The sequence below is a fragment of the Salvelinus namaycush genome, chromosome 7 (assembly GCF_016432855.1).
Source record: "Salvelinus namaycush isolate Seneca chromosome 7, SaNama_1.0, whole genome shotgun sequence".
Taxonomy (NCBI): Eukaryota; Metazoa; Chordata; class Actinopteri; order Salmoniformes; family Salmonidae; genus Salvelinus; species Salvelinus namaycush.
In genome coordinates this window covers 381,873-397,757 of record NC_052313.1, presented here as the reverse complement: position 1 = coordinate 397,757, position 15,885 = coordinate 381,873, and the positions used below count along the sequence as shown (strand labels likewise).

Here is a 15,885-nt window from a genome sequence, read left to right as displayed (position 1 = left end):
GTGTATGATCATGTGTGTGTGTAGTGTTGGGAGTGTGTGTGTGAGCGTGTGTAGTGTTAGGTGTATGATCATGTGTGTGTGTAGTGTTGGGAGTGTGTGTGTGAGCGTGTGTGTGTGCAGGATTTTCTGTATGTGTGTAGGCGTGCGCAGCATTAGGTGTGTGTGTGTGTGTAGAGTTGGGTGTGTGTGAGTGAGTTTGTGAGTGTGTCTCATCCTGGTAGCGTGTGTACATGAGACAGCGGTACCAGCGTGGCTTGGTGTCCAGCGCTCCCTTCTTGGGGACACGGCGGCAGAAACACCCGTGTCTGTACCCTGTCTCCAGGTAACCTGTGGCAACCAGACAGGTGGCGTAGAAGGACAAGGTGTAAAGGTAACCAACGGTTACGCCCAATGCAGCGCAGCGACAGAACAGCCGGACAGCCTCCAGGTTGGTCAGAGGAGACGCAGCCAGACCCAGAGACACCTGGGAACACACACACACCGTTTCCATTGGCACTTTAAGTCAGGGCCAAATTCCAGCTGGGTCGGAGGAAACCCAGGCCAGCGCAGACAAGTTTCACAACTGGGGCTAGCCTGATTAGATTTGGGCTGGTGACGCTGTTACTACTGTATGCAACCACCAGCTGATCACTGCTGAATGCTGACACGTCTGGGTTTGTTCCTGTTAGCTTGCCTGAGTTTGTTGAGATTAGCTAGCACATGGACAAGCAGCACCGCAGTAGCCATATAGAACAGGAATTACCACCAAAGCTGGATCCTTAATTTATTTTTGCACTACACTAATTTCATGAGAACAGAGTCAGTCATGTTGTTTGGTTATCAGCCCTCAAATGCTAGCGAGCTAACATTAGCTAGCAGGTATTTTAGCTAGTCGGGTCATATTCATACATTATTGAAAGCTAGCTACCTAAACAACATGACCAAAAGTATGTCTCCCTTCTTCTGCAAAAGCCTCCCCGTTTCTGTCATCGCTGTTCACTTCCTGCTGAAAGTGTGTGAGGGAAAATGTCTGTCTGTATCAGATTGTACACAGATCATATGTTTAGCATAAATGCTGCTTTTCTAACAACCAATTTGGCTGGGTTCATGCTGGGTTCATGCAATTGACTGATTGATAGTGCATGGGAGGAATCCTCACAATCACTCACAATCACTCTATAAGCAATTTGGCAGTACGCCAAGAACATTGGTCTGGGAACCAAAAGGGGTATCTCAGTTTCAAGGTCTCAGCTTGGAGAGAAGAAGCCTTGTGAGGTATTGGTCAGTCATGCAGGAACCAATGTTAATGATGAATAATTAATAATGTAAATCAAGCAAATATAGCTTGTCTGTGTAAACAGAATATAAGATAACTTAAGGGACCGCCCTGGAGGGACTTCTGACCTGTACTGAGTGTGCAGAGTTTGTTATAACCTCTCCAGTTAACTGATAATAGAGAGTGATTTGTTTAATATTGACTTCCACACACCGAACAAGGGAGAGCTCGGTTTGTTGTTTTGGAAAGTTTTTAAAGTCTATTGAAAAAGTTTGGTTACTAGCTCGCTACCTCTTGAGTTTGGATCCCGCGACGCGGTTGGCATCAGTTGCTGGGACCTCTACCATCTATCCAGTGATCCTGCCTACCATGGCCGGGTCTGAGGAACCGTTTGGCGTAGCAGCTAGCCTAGCAGGGTTTTCTTGAGGGTTTGAACGCAGCCCGCGACACAGTTAGCCATTGTGGCCGGGACAGTGGATTGTCCCGGGCCTGTGGCTGTATAGATCCCTGCAGTTTGTGGTTGTTGTTTTCAAACTTCCCTGTGACCTGAACTGTCTCGAACTGCGAGGAGTAACAGTGTAACCTACGTTGCTACCATGACAAAGACCAAAGCCGGCGGAAGTACCGTTAAGGACAGGGGTGTCTATCACAGGTGAGGGATCTTTTAAACAAACAAAAATAGTTCTACACGCAGTTATTAAAACAAGAAAATAGCTTAAAGTGTTTTGTCAAAATACTGGTCGAGTCAACTAAAAAAAGAATGGACGACCTGACAAGGTAGCTGTTCTGGAAAAAACCAAGAACTTGAGAGGAACGTATATCTTCCTCAATGAGGACTACCCTGAAGTTGTGCGCCAGAAGAGGAAAGAACTCTTCCCAGCCATGAAAGCTGCCAGAGCGCATAGGGACTTTGCTTACATCTGCTATGACAAGCTCATTGTCCCTGCTCCCTCCCAAAAGCCTGGAAGAGATGAGACTATGGGTTCGTAGCTTCAACACACACCAACGGATTAATAGATGTAAAATGTAGATTTTTTTCTCGTGCTTTGTTTGCTCGTTTCCATATTATGTACAGTTGAAGTCGGAAGTTTACATAAACCTTAGCCAAATACATTTAAACTCAGTTTTTCACAATTCCTGACAGTTAGGATCACCACTTTATTATAAGAATGTGAAATGTCAGAATAAAAGTAGAGAGAATGGTTCATTTTAGCTTTTATTTATTTCATCACATTCCCACTGAGTCAGAAGTATACATACAGTCAATTAGTATTTGGTAGCATTGCCTTTAAATTGTTTAACTTGGGTCAAATGTTTTGGGTAGCCTTCCACAAGCCTCCCACAATAAGTTGGATGAATTTTGTCCCATTCCACCTGACATCTATGGGATTGAGGTCAGGGCTTTGTGATAGCCACTCCAATACCTTGACTTTGTTGTCCTTAAGCCATTTTGCCACAACTTTGGAAGTATGCTTGGGGTCATTGTCCATTTGGAAGACCAATTTGCGACCAAGCTTTAACTTCCTGACTGATGTCTTCAGATGTTGCCTCAATATATGCACATCATTTTCCTCCCTCATGATGCCATCTATTTTGTGAAGTGCACCAGTGCCTCCTGCAGCAAAGCACCCCCACAACATGATGCTGCCACCCCCGTGCTTCACGGTGGGATTGTGTACTTCGGCTTGCAACCATCCCCCTTTTTTTGTTTCATCAGACCAGAGGACATTTCTCCAAAAAGTACGATCTTTCTCCCCATGTGCAGTTGCAAACCGTAGTCTGGCTTTTTTATGGCGGTTTTGGAGCAGTGGCTTCTTCCTTGCTGAGCGGCCTTTCAGGTTATGTCGATATAGGACTAGTTTTACTGTGGATATAGATACTTTAGTACCTGTTTCCTCCAGCATCACAAGGTTCTTTGCTGTTGTTCTGGGATTGATTTTCACTTTTCGCACCAAAGTACGTTCATCTCTAGGAGACAGAATGCATCTCCTTCCTGAGCAGTATGACGGCTGCGTGGTCCCATGGTGTTTATACTTGCGTACTATTGTTTGTACAGATGAAAGTGGTACCTACAAGGCGTTTAGAAATTGCTCCCAAGGATGAACCAGACTTGTGAAGATCTACAATTATTTTTCTGAGGTCTTGGCTGATATCTTTTGATTTACCCATGATGTCAAGCAAAGAGGCACTGAGTTTAAAGGTAGGCCTTGAAATATATCCACAGGTACACCTCCAATTGACTCAAATGATGTCAATTAGCCTCTCAGAAGCTTCTAAAGCCATGACATAACTTTCTGGAATGTTCCAAGCTGTATAAAGGCACAGTCAACTTTGTGTATGTAAACTTCTGACACACAGGAATTGTGATACATTGAATTATAAGTGAAATAATCTGTCTGTAAACAATTGTAGAAAAAATTACTTGTGTCATGCACAAAGTAGATGTCCTAACCGACTTGCAAAAACTATAGTTTGTTAACAAGAAATGTATGGAGTGGTTGACGAGTTTTATTGACTCCAACCTAAGTGTATGTAAACTTCAGACTTCAACTGTATATCTCTGATAAGCTACCCAGGAAAGGGCTGAAAATGTCAAGTGTTATTGAAGTGTTGTGGTTGCAGGTTCACTTGGCACATCTAAAGCCTTTTATTTTGGGGTGTTGCTATAGGCCACCAAGTGCTAACAGTCAGTATCTAAATAATATGTGTGAAATGCTTGATAGTGTATGTGATGTAAACAGAGAGGTCTACTTTCTTGAGGACCTGAATATTGACTGGTTTTCATCAAGCTGTCCACTCAAGAGAAAGCTTCTCACTGTAACCAGTGCCTGTAATCTGGTTCAGGTTATTAATCAATTTACCAGGGTGTTTTTCAAACACTACAGGAACAAGATCATCCACGTGTATTGATCACATTTTTACTAATACTGTAGAACTTTGTTCTAAAGCTGTATCTGTACCCATTGGATGCAGTGATAACAATATAGTGGCAATATCCAGGAAAGACCAACAGCTGGGCCAACAGCTGGGCCTAAAATAGTGTATAAGATTTTGCTGTGACACTTTTTGTGGATGTTAAAAATATTTGTTTGTCTGGTGTTCGTCTGGTTCGTCTGGTGTCAGGATGAGCCTGCAGGAAGGGTACCACATGAGGGAGGAGGATGTCTTCCCTGTAACGCACAGTGTTGAGATTGCCTGCAATGACAACAAGCTCAGTCCGATGATGCCGTGACACACCTCCCCAGACCACGACGAACCCTCCACCTCCAAATCGATCCCGCTCCAGAGTACAGGCCTCGGTGTAACGCTCATTCCTTCTACGATAAACGCGAATCCGACCATCACCCCTGGTGAGACAAAACCACGACTCGTCAGTGAAGAGCACTTTTTGCCAGTCCTGTCCAGCAACGGTGGGTTTGTGCCCATAGGCGACGTTGTTGCTGCTGATGTCTGGTGAGGACCTGCCTTACAACAGGCCTACCATCCCTCAGTCCAGCCTCTCTCAGCCTATTGCGGACAGTCTGAGCACTGATGGAGGGATTGTGCGTTCCTGGTGTAACTCAGGCAGTTGTTGTTGCCATCCTGTACCTGTCCCGCAGGTGTGATGTTCGGATGTACCGATCCTGTGCAGGTGTTGTTACACGTGGTCTGCCACTATGAGGACAATCAGCTGTCCGTCCTGTCTCCCTATAGCGCTTAGGTGTCTCACAGTACGGACATAGCAATTTATTGCCCTGGTCACATCTGCAGTCCTCATGCCTCCTTGCAGCATGCCTAAGGCACATTCACACAGATGAGCAGGGACCCTAGGCATCTGTCTTTTGGTGTTTTTCAGAGTCAGTAGAAAGGCCTCTTTAGTGTCCTAAGTTTTCATAACTGTGACCTTAATTGCCCACCGTCTGTAAGCTGTTAATGTCTTAACGACCGTTCCACAGGTGCATGTTCATTAATTGTTTATGGTTCATTGAACAAGCATGGGAAACAGTGTTTAAACCCTTTACAATGAAGATCTGTGAAGTTATTTGTATTTTTAGGAATTATCTATGAAAGACAGGGTCCTGTTTCTTTTTTTGCTGAGTTTATAACAACCTCCACTCTTCTGGGAAGGCGTTCCACTAGATGTTGGAACACTGCCGCAGGGACTTGCTTTCATTCAGCCACAAGAGCATTAGTCAGGGCGGGTACTGATGTTGGGCGATTAGGCCTGGCTCACAGTCGGCGTTCCAATTCATCCCAAGGTGTTTGATGGGGTTGAGGTCAGGGCTCTGTGCAGGCCAGTGAAGTTCTTCCACACCGATCTCGACAAACCGTTTCTGTATGGACCTTGCTTTGTGCACAGGGACATTGTCATGAAACAGGAAAGGGCGTTCCCCAAACTGTTGCCACTAAGTTGGAAGCACATAATCGTCTAGAATGTCATTATATGCTGTAGCGTTAAGATTTCCCTTCACTGGAACTAAGGGTCCTGAACCATGAAAAAAACAGCCCCAGACCATTATGCCTCCTCCACAATACTTTACAGTTGGCAATATGCATTGGGGCAGGTACAGTTCTCCTGGCATCAGGAGAAACAAACCCAGATTTGTCCATCGCACTGCCAGATGGTGAAGCATAATTCATCACTCCAAAGAAGCGTTTCAACTGCTCAAGAGTTCAATCCCGGCGATCTTTACATCAGAGGCAGTTTGGAACTTGGTAGTGAGTGCTGCAACCGAGGACAGACAATTTCTATGAGCTACACGCTTCAGCACTCGACGGTCCAGTTCTAGCTAGCTAACCAGCAAGCTAAACATTTGGCTAGTTGGCAACGGCAGGAGGATGGGGGTAACATTGGTTACAGCGAGCAACATTAGTGAAGCTAATTAGTTAGTTAAGCTGCACAGTAATGTCTACCTATTAACATGACATCATTTCTAAACGCAATTTGAGCCAGACCATCAAGGCCATCTAGAACCCCAAGGCCATCTAGACCCACAAGGCCATCTAGAACCCCAAGGCCATCTAGACCCACAAGGCCATCTAGACCCACAAGGCCATCTAGAACCCCAAGGCCATCTAGACCCACAAGGCCATCTAGAACCCCAAGGCCATCTAGAACCCCAAGGCCATCTAGACCCACAAGGCCATCTAGAACCCCAAGGCCATCTAGACCACAAGGCCATCTAGAACCCCAAGGCCATCTAGAACCCCAAGGCCATCTAGAACCCCAAGGCCATCTAGAACCCCAAGGCCATCTAGAACCCCAAGGCCATCTAGACCCCAAGGCCATCTAGACCCCAAGGCCATCTAGACCCCAAGGCCATCTAGACCCACAAGGCCAGCCAGACCCACAAGGCCATCTAGAACCCCAAGGCCACCTAGACCCCAAGGCCATCTAGAACCCCAAGGCCATCTAGAACCCCAAGGCCATCTAGACCCACAAGGCCATCTAGACCCACAAGGCCATCTAGACCCACAAGGCCATCTAGAACCCCAAGGCCATCTAGAACCCCAAGGCCATCTAGACCCACAAGGCCATCTAGAACCCCAAGGCCATCTAGAACCCCAAGGCCATCTAGAACCCCAAGGCCATCTAGACCCACAAGGCCATCTAGAACCCCAAGGCCATCTAGAACCCCAAGGCCATCTAGAACACCAAGACCCTCTAGACCCCAAAGCCATCTAGAACCCCAAGGCCATCTAGAACACCAAGACCCTCTAGACCCCAAGGCCATCTAGACCCACAAGGCCATCTAGAACCCAAGGCCATCTAGACCCCAAGGCCATCTAGACCCCAAGGCCATCTAGAACCCAATGCCAGCCAACCAAGGCCAGCCCACCAAGGCCATCTAGACCCCAAGGCCATCTAAAACCCCAAGGCCATCTAGAACCCAAAGCCATCTAGAACCCAAGGCCAGCTAGAACCCAAGGCCAGCCCACCAAGGCCAGCCCACCAAGGCCATCTAGAACCCCAAGGCCAGCCCACCAAGGCCATCTAGACCCCAAGACCATCTAGAACCCAAGGCCAGCCCACCAAGGCCATCTAGACCCCAAGGCCATCTAGAACCCCAAGGCCATCTAGAACCCAAGGCCATCTAGAACCCAAGGCCAGCTAGAACCCAAGGCCAGCTAGACCACCAAGGCCAGCTAGACCACCAAGGCCAGCCCAACCCAGATTGAATTCAAGGCTTTAGAGTGTCACAGCATGGCTAGACAAAGACAAACATACACAGACTGACCTGATGTAGCAGTGTAGCTCCTGAGTAACGCAGCATGACATCAGAGAACACGCTAGCTACACGCTCCTTAACATGTTGGTCCTCACGTGTCCTTCTCCATGACGATAGCATCTCGAATGTGCCAAACAGTCCGTGACCTGGAGACAGACACACACATAGAGATAAATATGTTTTGTGTGTTTGCAGTGTTTGTGTATTCCTGGATGCCAAGGAAAGCCAGACTTCGGCAAAAATGTTAGCAAATAAAAAGAAAATGTATTTAACATTTCCTTTTTAACGTGTATCTTTCGTCTCTCTGCAATTCTAAATTTTCCTTCAATTCGCAAGAGGCTGATTGTATGTCACTGTATAAAGCATCCGAGCGAGCAAAACAGCGCTCCTCTCTTTCAGAAAGTGTAGCCCATGTATCTGATGCTGGTCAAAAAGAGTATGACATTGTTGCCACCTGTAGCATTGAATTCAATAGCAAGACAAGCCAGCGAGCATTTGGCCTACATAATCTTTTAAAAACTAAAAGAATAGCGAATCAGTGTTGAGCTAAACTGAGTGAGTTTAACTGTGAATTGTCCTTGTGCAGCAAAAAATGTTTTTTAAGGGAAGCCAGTTGGGATTTGGCTTCACACCAATCAGATCACTTCAAAAGCAAAACGTCATTGACAGAAAAAATGTGGATTGTTGCATCTCGTTGTATTGTTGTCCTAGCTAGCTAAAACCGTCCCTTTCCTAAATTGGTAATGGATGGAGCTATGGATTTGGACTCGTGGTTTTCCTTTATTCTCCGTACTGGCCAATGATTATAACGGCAACTCTGATCCAACAATTAATAAAAATTGTGTACCTGCTATGAGAGGATGGAAGTTCAATATGTAGCTAGATGTAGTAGGCTAATGTTAGCTAGCTGGCTCGACGTTTCCCATGAAAGGAAGTTAGCCTAGCGAGCGAGCATCAGGTATTTGTATTTGTATTTATTAGGCATCCCCATTAGCTGCTGCCAATATCACCATGCAACAATATCACAATGTTTGATTAAGCAAAGAAGAAACTTCTCACCCAGAAGCGGCGCTCCTAGTGGCCGGGGACTTTAATGCAGGCAAACTTAAATCAGTTTTACCAAATCTTTACCAGCATGCAACCAGGGGAGAGAAAAATCCTAGACCACCTATACTCCACACACAGAGATGCATACAAAGCTCTCCCCTGCCCTCCATTTCGCAAATCTGACCATAATTCTGTCCTCCTGATTCCTGCTTACAAGCAAAACTATAGCAGGAAGTACCAGTGACTCGCTCAATATGGAAGTGGTCAGATGAAGCGGATGCTACACTACAGGACTGTTTTGCTAGCACAGACTGGAATATGTTCCGGGATTCATCCAATGGCATTGAGGAATACACCACCTCAGTCAACGGCTTCATCAATAAGTGCATCGATGACGTCGTCCCCCCAGTGACTGTATGCACATATCCCAAGCAGAAGCCATGGATTACATGCAACATCCACATCGAGCTAAAGGGTAGAGCTCCCGCTTTCAAGGAGCGGGAGACTAATCCGGATGCTTATAAGAAATCCCGCTATGCCCTCAGACAAACCATCAAACAAGTAAAGTCTCAAAACAGGATTAAGATTGAATCCTACTACACCGGCTCTGACGCTCGTCGGATGTGGCAGGGCTTGAAAACTATTATGGATTACAAAGGGAAACCCAGACGCGAGCTGCCCAGTGACGCGAGCCTACCAGACGAGCTAAATGCCCTTTATGCTCGCTTCGAGGCAAGCAACACTGGAGCATGCACGAGAGCACCAGCTGTTCTGGATGACTGTGTGATAACGCTCTTGGTAGCCGATGTGAACAAAACCTTTAAACAGGTCAACATTCACAAAGCCGCTCGGCCAGACGGATTACAAGGACGTGTACTCAAAGCATACGCGGACCAACTGTCAAGTGTCTTCACTGACATTTTCAACCTCTCCCTGACTGAGTCTGTAATACCTACATGTTTCAAGCAGACCACCATAGTCCCTATGCCCAAGGAAGCGAAGGTAACCTGCCTAAATGATTACCACCCCGTGGCACTCACGTCGGGAGCCATGAAGTGCTTTGAAAGGCTGGTCATGGCTCACATCAACAGCATCCTCCCGGACACCCTAGACCCACTCCAATGTGCATACCGCCCCAACAGATCCACAGATGACGCAATCTCTATAACGACTCTGGGACAGAACACCTCCCTCTGCAACTAAATTCTGGACTTCCTGACGGGCCGCCCCCAGGTGGCAAGAATAGGCAACAACACGTCTGCCATGCTGATCCTTAACTCTGGGGCCCCTTAGGGGTGTGTACTTAGTCCCCTCCTGTACTCCCTGTTCACCCACGACTGCGTGGCCAAAGACGACTCCAACACCATCATTAAGTTTGCTGACGACACAACAGTGGTAGGCCAGATCCCCAACAACAATGAGACGGCCTATGGGGAGGAGGTCAGAGAACTGTCAGTGTGGTGCCAGGACGACAAAACCTTTTCCCCCTCAGGAGACTGAAAATATTTGGCATGGGTCCCCAGATTCTCAAAAGGTTCTACAGCTGCACCATCGAGAGCATCCTGACCGGTTGCATCACCGCCTGGTATGGCAACTGCTCGGCATCTGACCGTAAGCCACTACAGAGGGTAGTGTGAATGGCCCAGTACATCACTGGGGCCAAAGCTTCCTGCCATCCAGGACCTATATAATAGGTGATGTCAGAGGTAAGCCTAGAAAATTGTCAGAGACTCCAGTCACCCATGTTATATACTATTTTTTCTGCTACTGCACGGCAAGCGGTACCGGAGCGCCAAGTCTAGGACCAAAAGGCTCCTCAACAGCTTCTACCCCCAAGCCATAAGACTGCTGAACAATTAATCAAATTGCCGCCGGACAATTTACATTGACCCCCCCTAACTTTTGTACACAGCTGCTACTAGCTGTTTGTTTGTTACCTATGCATAGTCACTTCGCCTCCAACTACATGTACAGATTACCTTGTTGTATTCGGCACGTGACAAATACAGTTAGATTTGATTTTGTATGCATGTATCTGTACATTCGTGTGTGTCTCTTCACAGTCCCCATTGATCCATAAGGTGTATTTGTATCTGTTTTAAATCTGATTCTACTGCTTGCATCAGTTACCTGATGTGGAATAGAGTTCCATGTAGTCATGGCTCTATGTAGTACTGTGTGCCTCCACTTGGTCTGTTCTGGACTTGGGGACTGTGAAGAGACCACTGGTGGCATGTCTTGTGGGGTATGCGTGAGTGTCCGAGCTGTGTACTAGTATGTCAACACTTCTTACAAAAACAAGTAATGATGAAGTCAATCTCTCTTCCACTTTGAGCCATGAGAGAATGACATGCATGTCATTAATGTTAGCTCTCCGTGTACTTTTAAGGGCCAGCCGTGCTGCCCTGTTCTGAGCCAACTGCAGTTTTCCCAAGTCCTCTTTGTGGCACCTACACGACTGAACAGTAGTTCAGGTGCGACAAAACTAGGGCCTGTTGGACCTGCCTTGTTGATAGTGTTGTTAACAAGGCAGAAACTAGGGCCCGTATGATCTGCCTTGTTGATAGTATTGTTAACAAGGCAGAGAAGCTCTTTATTATGGACAGACTTCTCCCATCTTAGCTACTTTTATATCAACATGTTTTGACCATGATAGTTTACAATCCAGGGTAACTCCAAGCAGTTTAGTCACCTCAACTTGTTCAATTTCCACATTAGTCATTACGAGACATAGTTGAGGTTTAGTGTTTAGTGAATGATTTGTCCCAAATACAATGCAGTTAGTTCTGGAAATATTTAGGACACTCTTATTCCTTGCTACCCATTCCGAAACTAACTGCAGCTCTTTGTGTACAAGTGTTGCAGTCATTTCAGTCACTCTAGTAGTTGACATGTATAGTGTTGAGTCATCCGCACACAGACACACTGGCTTTACTCAAAGCCAGTGGCATGTCATTAGAAAAGATTGAAAAAAGCAAGGGGCCTAAACAGCTACCCTGGGGAATTCCTGATTCTACTTGGATTATGTTTGAGAGGCTTCCATTAAAGAACACGGTGTGTATTCTGTTAAACAAGTAACTCTTTATCCATATTATAGCAGGGGATGTAAAGCCATAAGACATGTTTTTCCAGCAGCAGACTATGATCGATAATGTCAAAAGCGGCACTGAAGTATAACAAGACAGCCCCCCCAATCATTTTATCATCAATTTCTCTCAGCCAATCATCAGTCATTTGTGTAAGTGCTGTGCTTGTTGAGTGTCCTTCCCTATAAGCGTGCTAAAAGTCTGTTGTCAATTTGTTTACTGTGAAATAGCATCGTGTCTGGTCAAACACCATTTTTTCCAAAAGGGTTGGTAACAGACTGATTGGTTGACTATTTGAGCCAGTAAATAGGAGTGGAAATCTCGTCCACTATTATCCTCAGTAATTTTCCATCCAGATTGTCAGACCCCGGTGGCTTGTCATTGTGGATAGACAACAATCTTTTTTTTTTACCTCTTCCACACTGACTTTACGGAATTCAAAAGTACAATTCTTGTCTTTCATAATTTGGTCAGTTATATTTGAATGTGTAGTGTCAGCGTTTGTTGCTGGCATGTCATGCCTAAGTTTGCTAATCTTGCCGAAGTCATTAAATGCCAATCAGTTGGCCTGGCAGACTTATTTGCCATACCTTTTGCCTCATCCCTCTAAACCACACAATTTTTCAATTCCTCATCAATCCAAGGGGATTTAACAGTTTTTACAGTCATTTTCTTAATGGGTGTGTGCTTATTAGTAACTGGAATAAGCAATTTCGTAAATGTGTCAGTGCAGCGTCTGGTTGCTCCTCATTACACACCACAGACCAGCAAATATTATTTACATCATCAACATATGAATCACTACAAAAATTCTTGTATGGCCTCTTATACACTATATTAGGCCCAGCCTTTGGAACTTAGTTTTTTCTAGATATGGCTATTATATTGTGATCACTACATCCTATGGATTTGGATAACGCTTTAAAGAAAATTTCTGCAGCATTAGAAAATATGTGATCAATACATGTTGATGATTTCATTCCTGTGCTGTTTGTAACTACCCTGGTAGGTTGATTGACAGCTTGAACCAGGTTGCAGGCACTGGTTACAGTTTTAAGTTTTTTCTTGAGTGGGCAGCTTGATGAAAGCCAGTCAATATTTAAATCACCCAGAAAATATACTTCTTTGTTGATATCACATACATTATCAAGCATTCACACATATTATCCAGATACTGACTGTTAGCACTTGGTGGTCTATAGCAGCTTCCCACAATAATAGGCTTTAGATGAGTGTAACGGCTGTCTTCGGGTGAAAGAGAGGAGGACCAAAATGCAGCGTGATGATAATCCATATTTTAATTAGGATATTTAAACGATGAACAAAAACAACAAACTGACAGAAGGAACCGAAAACGCTACAGTCCTGAACATGGGAACACAGAACCGATGAACACACGAACAGGAACAATCACCCACAAACAAACAGTGAAAACAGGCTACCTTAATATGGTTCCCAATCAGAGACAATGACAAACACCTGCCTCTGATTGAGAACCATATTAGGCCAAACAACAAACCCAACATAGAAACACAAAACATAGAATGCCCACCCAGCTCACGTCCTGACCAACTAAACAAAGACTAAACAAAGGAAATAAGGTCAGGAACGTGACAATGAGGCAGTTGAACCTGTAGCCATATTAGTAGCCATATTAGTAGCCATATTAGTAGCCATATTAGTAGCCACATTAGTAGCCACATTAGTAGCCATATTAGTAGCCATATTAGTAGCCATATTAGTAGCCATATTAGTAGCCATATTAGTAGCCACATTAGTAGCCATATTAGTAGCCACATTAGTAGCCATATTAGTAGCCATATTAGTAGCCACATTAGTAGCCATATTAGTAGCCACATTAGTAGCCATATTAGTAGCCATATTAGTAGCCATATTAGTAGCCACATTAGTAGCCACATTAGTAGCCATATTAGTAGCCATATTAGTAGCCACATTAGTAGCCATATTAGTAGCCACATTAGTAGCCACATTAGTAGCCATATTAGTAGCCACATTAGTAGCCTTATTAGTAGCTCATGTTATTTATATTGGAGGTTGAGCTGCACACCGCCTCAGTGCTAACAGTGTAACCACGCTGTAACTAACGTTACCCCATACTCCTGCCACAGCCAACTAGCCTCAGTGCTAACAGTGTAACCACGCTGTAACTAACGTTACCCCATACTCCTGCCACAGCCAACTAGCCTCAGTGCTAACAGTGTAACCACGCTGTAACTAACGTTACCCCATACTCCTGCCACAGCCAACTAGCCTCAGTGCTAACAGTGTAACCACGCTGTAACTAACGTTACCCCATACTCCTGCCACAGCCAACTAGCCTCAGTGCTAACAGTGTAACCACGCTGTAACTAACGTTACCCCATACTCCTGCCACAGCCAACTAGCCTCAGTGCTAACAGTGTAACCACGCTGTAACTAACGTTACCCCATACTCCTGCCACAGCCAACTAGCCTCAGTGCTAACAGTGTAACCACGCTGTAACTAACGTTACCCCATACTCCTGCCACAGCCAACTAGCCTCAGTGCTAACAGTGTAACCACGCTGTAACTAACGTTACCCCATACTCCTGCCACAGCCAACTAGCCTCAGTGCTAACAGTGTAACCACGCTGTAACTAACGTTACCCCATACTCCTGCCACAGCCAACTAGCCTCAGTGCTAACAGTGTAACCACGCTGTAACTAACGTTACCCCATACTCCTGCCACAGCCAACTAGCCTCAGTGCTAACAGTGTAACCACGCTGTAACTAACGTTACCCCATACTCCTGCCACAGCCAACTAGCCTCAGTGCTAACAGTGTAACCACGCTGTAACTAACGTTACCCCATACTCCTGCCACAGCCAACTAGCCTCAGTGCTAACAGTGTAACCACGCTGTAACTAACGTTACCCCATACTCCTGCCACAGCCAACTAGCCTCAGTGCTAACAGTGTAACCACGCTGTAACTAACGTTACCCCATACTCCTGCCACAGCCAACTAGCCAAATGTTTAGCTTGCTGGCTAGCTAGCTAAACTGTTAGCGTCATCGCTAGCATAACAGACTAGCAAGCTAAATCTTTTTTTATTTTTATATATATATATATTTTTTAAAATTTTATCCCATTTTCTCCCCAATTTTCGTGGTATCCAATCGCTAGTAATTACTACCTTGTCTCATCGCTACAACTCCCGTACGGGCTCGGGAGAGACGAAGGTCGAAAGCCATGCGTCCTCCGAAGCACAACCCAACCAGCCGTACTTCTTCTTAACACAGCGCGCCTCCAACCCGGAAGCCAGCCGCACCAATGTGTCGGAGGAAACACCGTGTACCTGGCCCCCTTGGCTGGCGCGCACTGCGCCCGGCCCGCCACAGGAGTCGCTGGAGCACGATGAGACAAGGATATCCCTACCGGCCAAACCCTCCCTAACCCGGACGACGCTAGGCCAATTGTGCGTCGCCCCACGGACCTCCCGGTCGCGGCCGGCTGCGACAGAGCCTGGGCGCGAACCCAGAGACTCTGGTGGCGCAGTTAGCACTGCGATGCAGTGCCCTAGACCACTGCGCCACCCGGGAGGCCCTTAGCAAGCTAAATTCTTAACTTCCTTGCTTGCTTGCTTGGCTAATAGTTAGCAAGCTAGCCAAACAAACCAGACAACAGGTTTGATAGGATGTACACAATATATACATAAGTATGTGGACACCTCTTCAAATTAGTGGATTTTGCTATTTCAGCCACACCCGTTGCTGACAGGTGTATAAAATCAAGCACACAGCCATTACATATCCATAGACAAACATTGGCAGTAGAATGGCCTTACTGAAGAGCTCAGTGACATTCAATGTGGCACCGTCATAGGATGCCACCTTTCCAACAAGTCAGTTCTTCACATTTGTGCCTTACTAGAGCTGCCCCGGTCAACTGTAAGTGCTGTTATTGTGAAGTGGAGACATCTAGGAGCAACAACGGCTCAGCCACAAAGTGGTAGGCCACACAAACTCACAGAACAAGACCTCTGAGTACTGAAATGCGTAGCGTGTAATAATCGTCTGTCCTCGGTTGCAACACTCACTAACGAGATCCAAACTGCCTCTGGAAGCAACGTCAGCACACAAACGGTTCGTTGGGAGCTTCATAAAAAGGGTTTCCGTGGCCGAACAACCACACAAAAGTCAAAGATCACCAAGCGCAAAGCCAAGCGACGGCTGGAGTGGTATAAAGCTCGCCACCGTTGGACTCTGGATCAGTGGAAACGCGTTCTCTGGAATGATTAATCACACTT

The 15,885-nt window shown here is 45.9% G+C and overlaps 1 protein-coding gene across 1 annotated transcript in view; it reads right to left on the bottom strand.

Moving 5' to 3' along the window:
* Positions 1–15,885, bottom strand: part of ptchd1 (patched domain containing 1) — a 92,772-nt gene that overhangs the window by 17,623 nt on the left and 59,264 nt on the right. Inside the window, exons 8-9 of the mRNA XM_038996846.1 lie at positions 7,474–7,610; positions 184–463 (exon numbers count right to left, since the gene is read on the bottom strand). Coding sequence (XP_038852774.1) covers positions 184–463; positions 7,474–7,610 — 417 coding nt within the window. The remainder of the gene's footprint in view (positions 1–183; positions 464–7,473; positions 7,611–15,885) is intronic.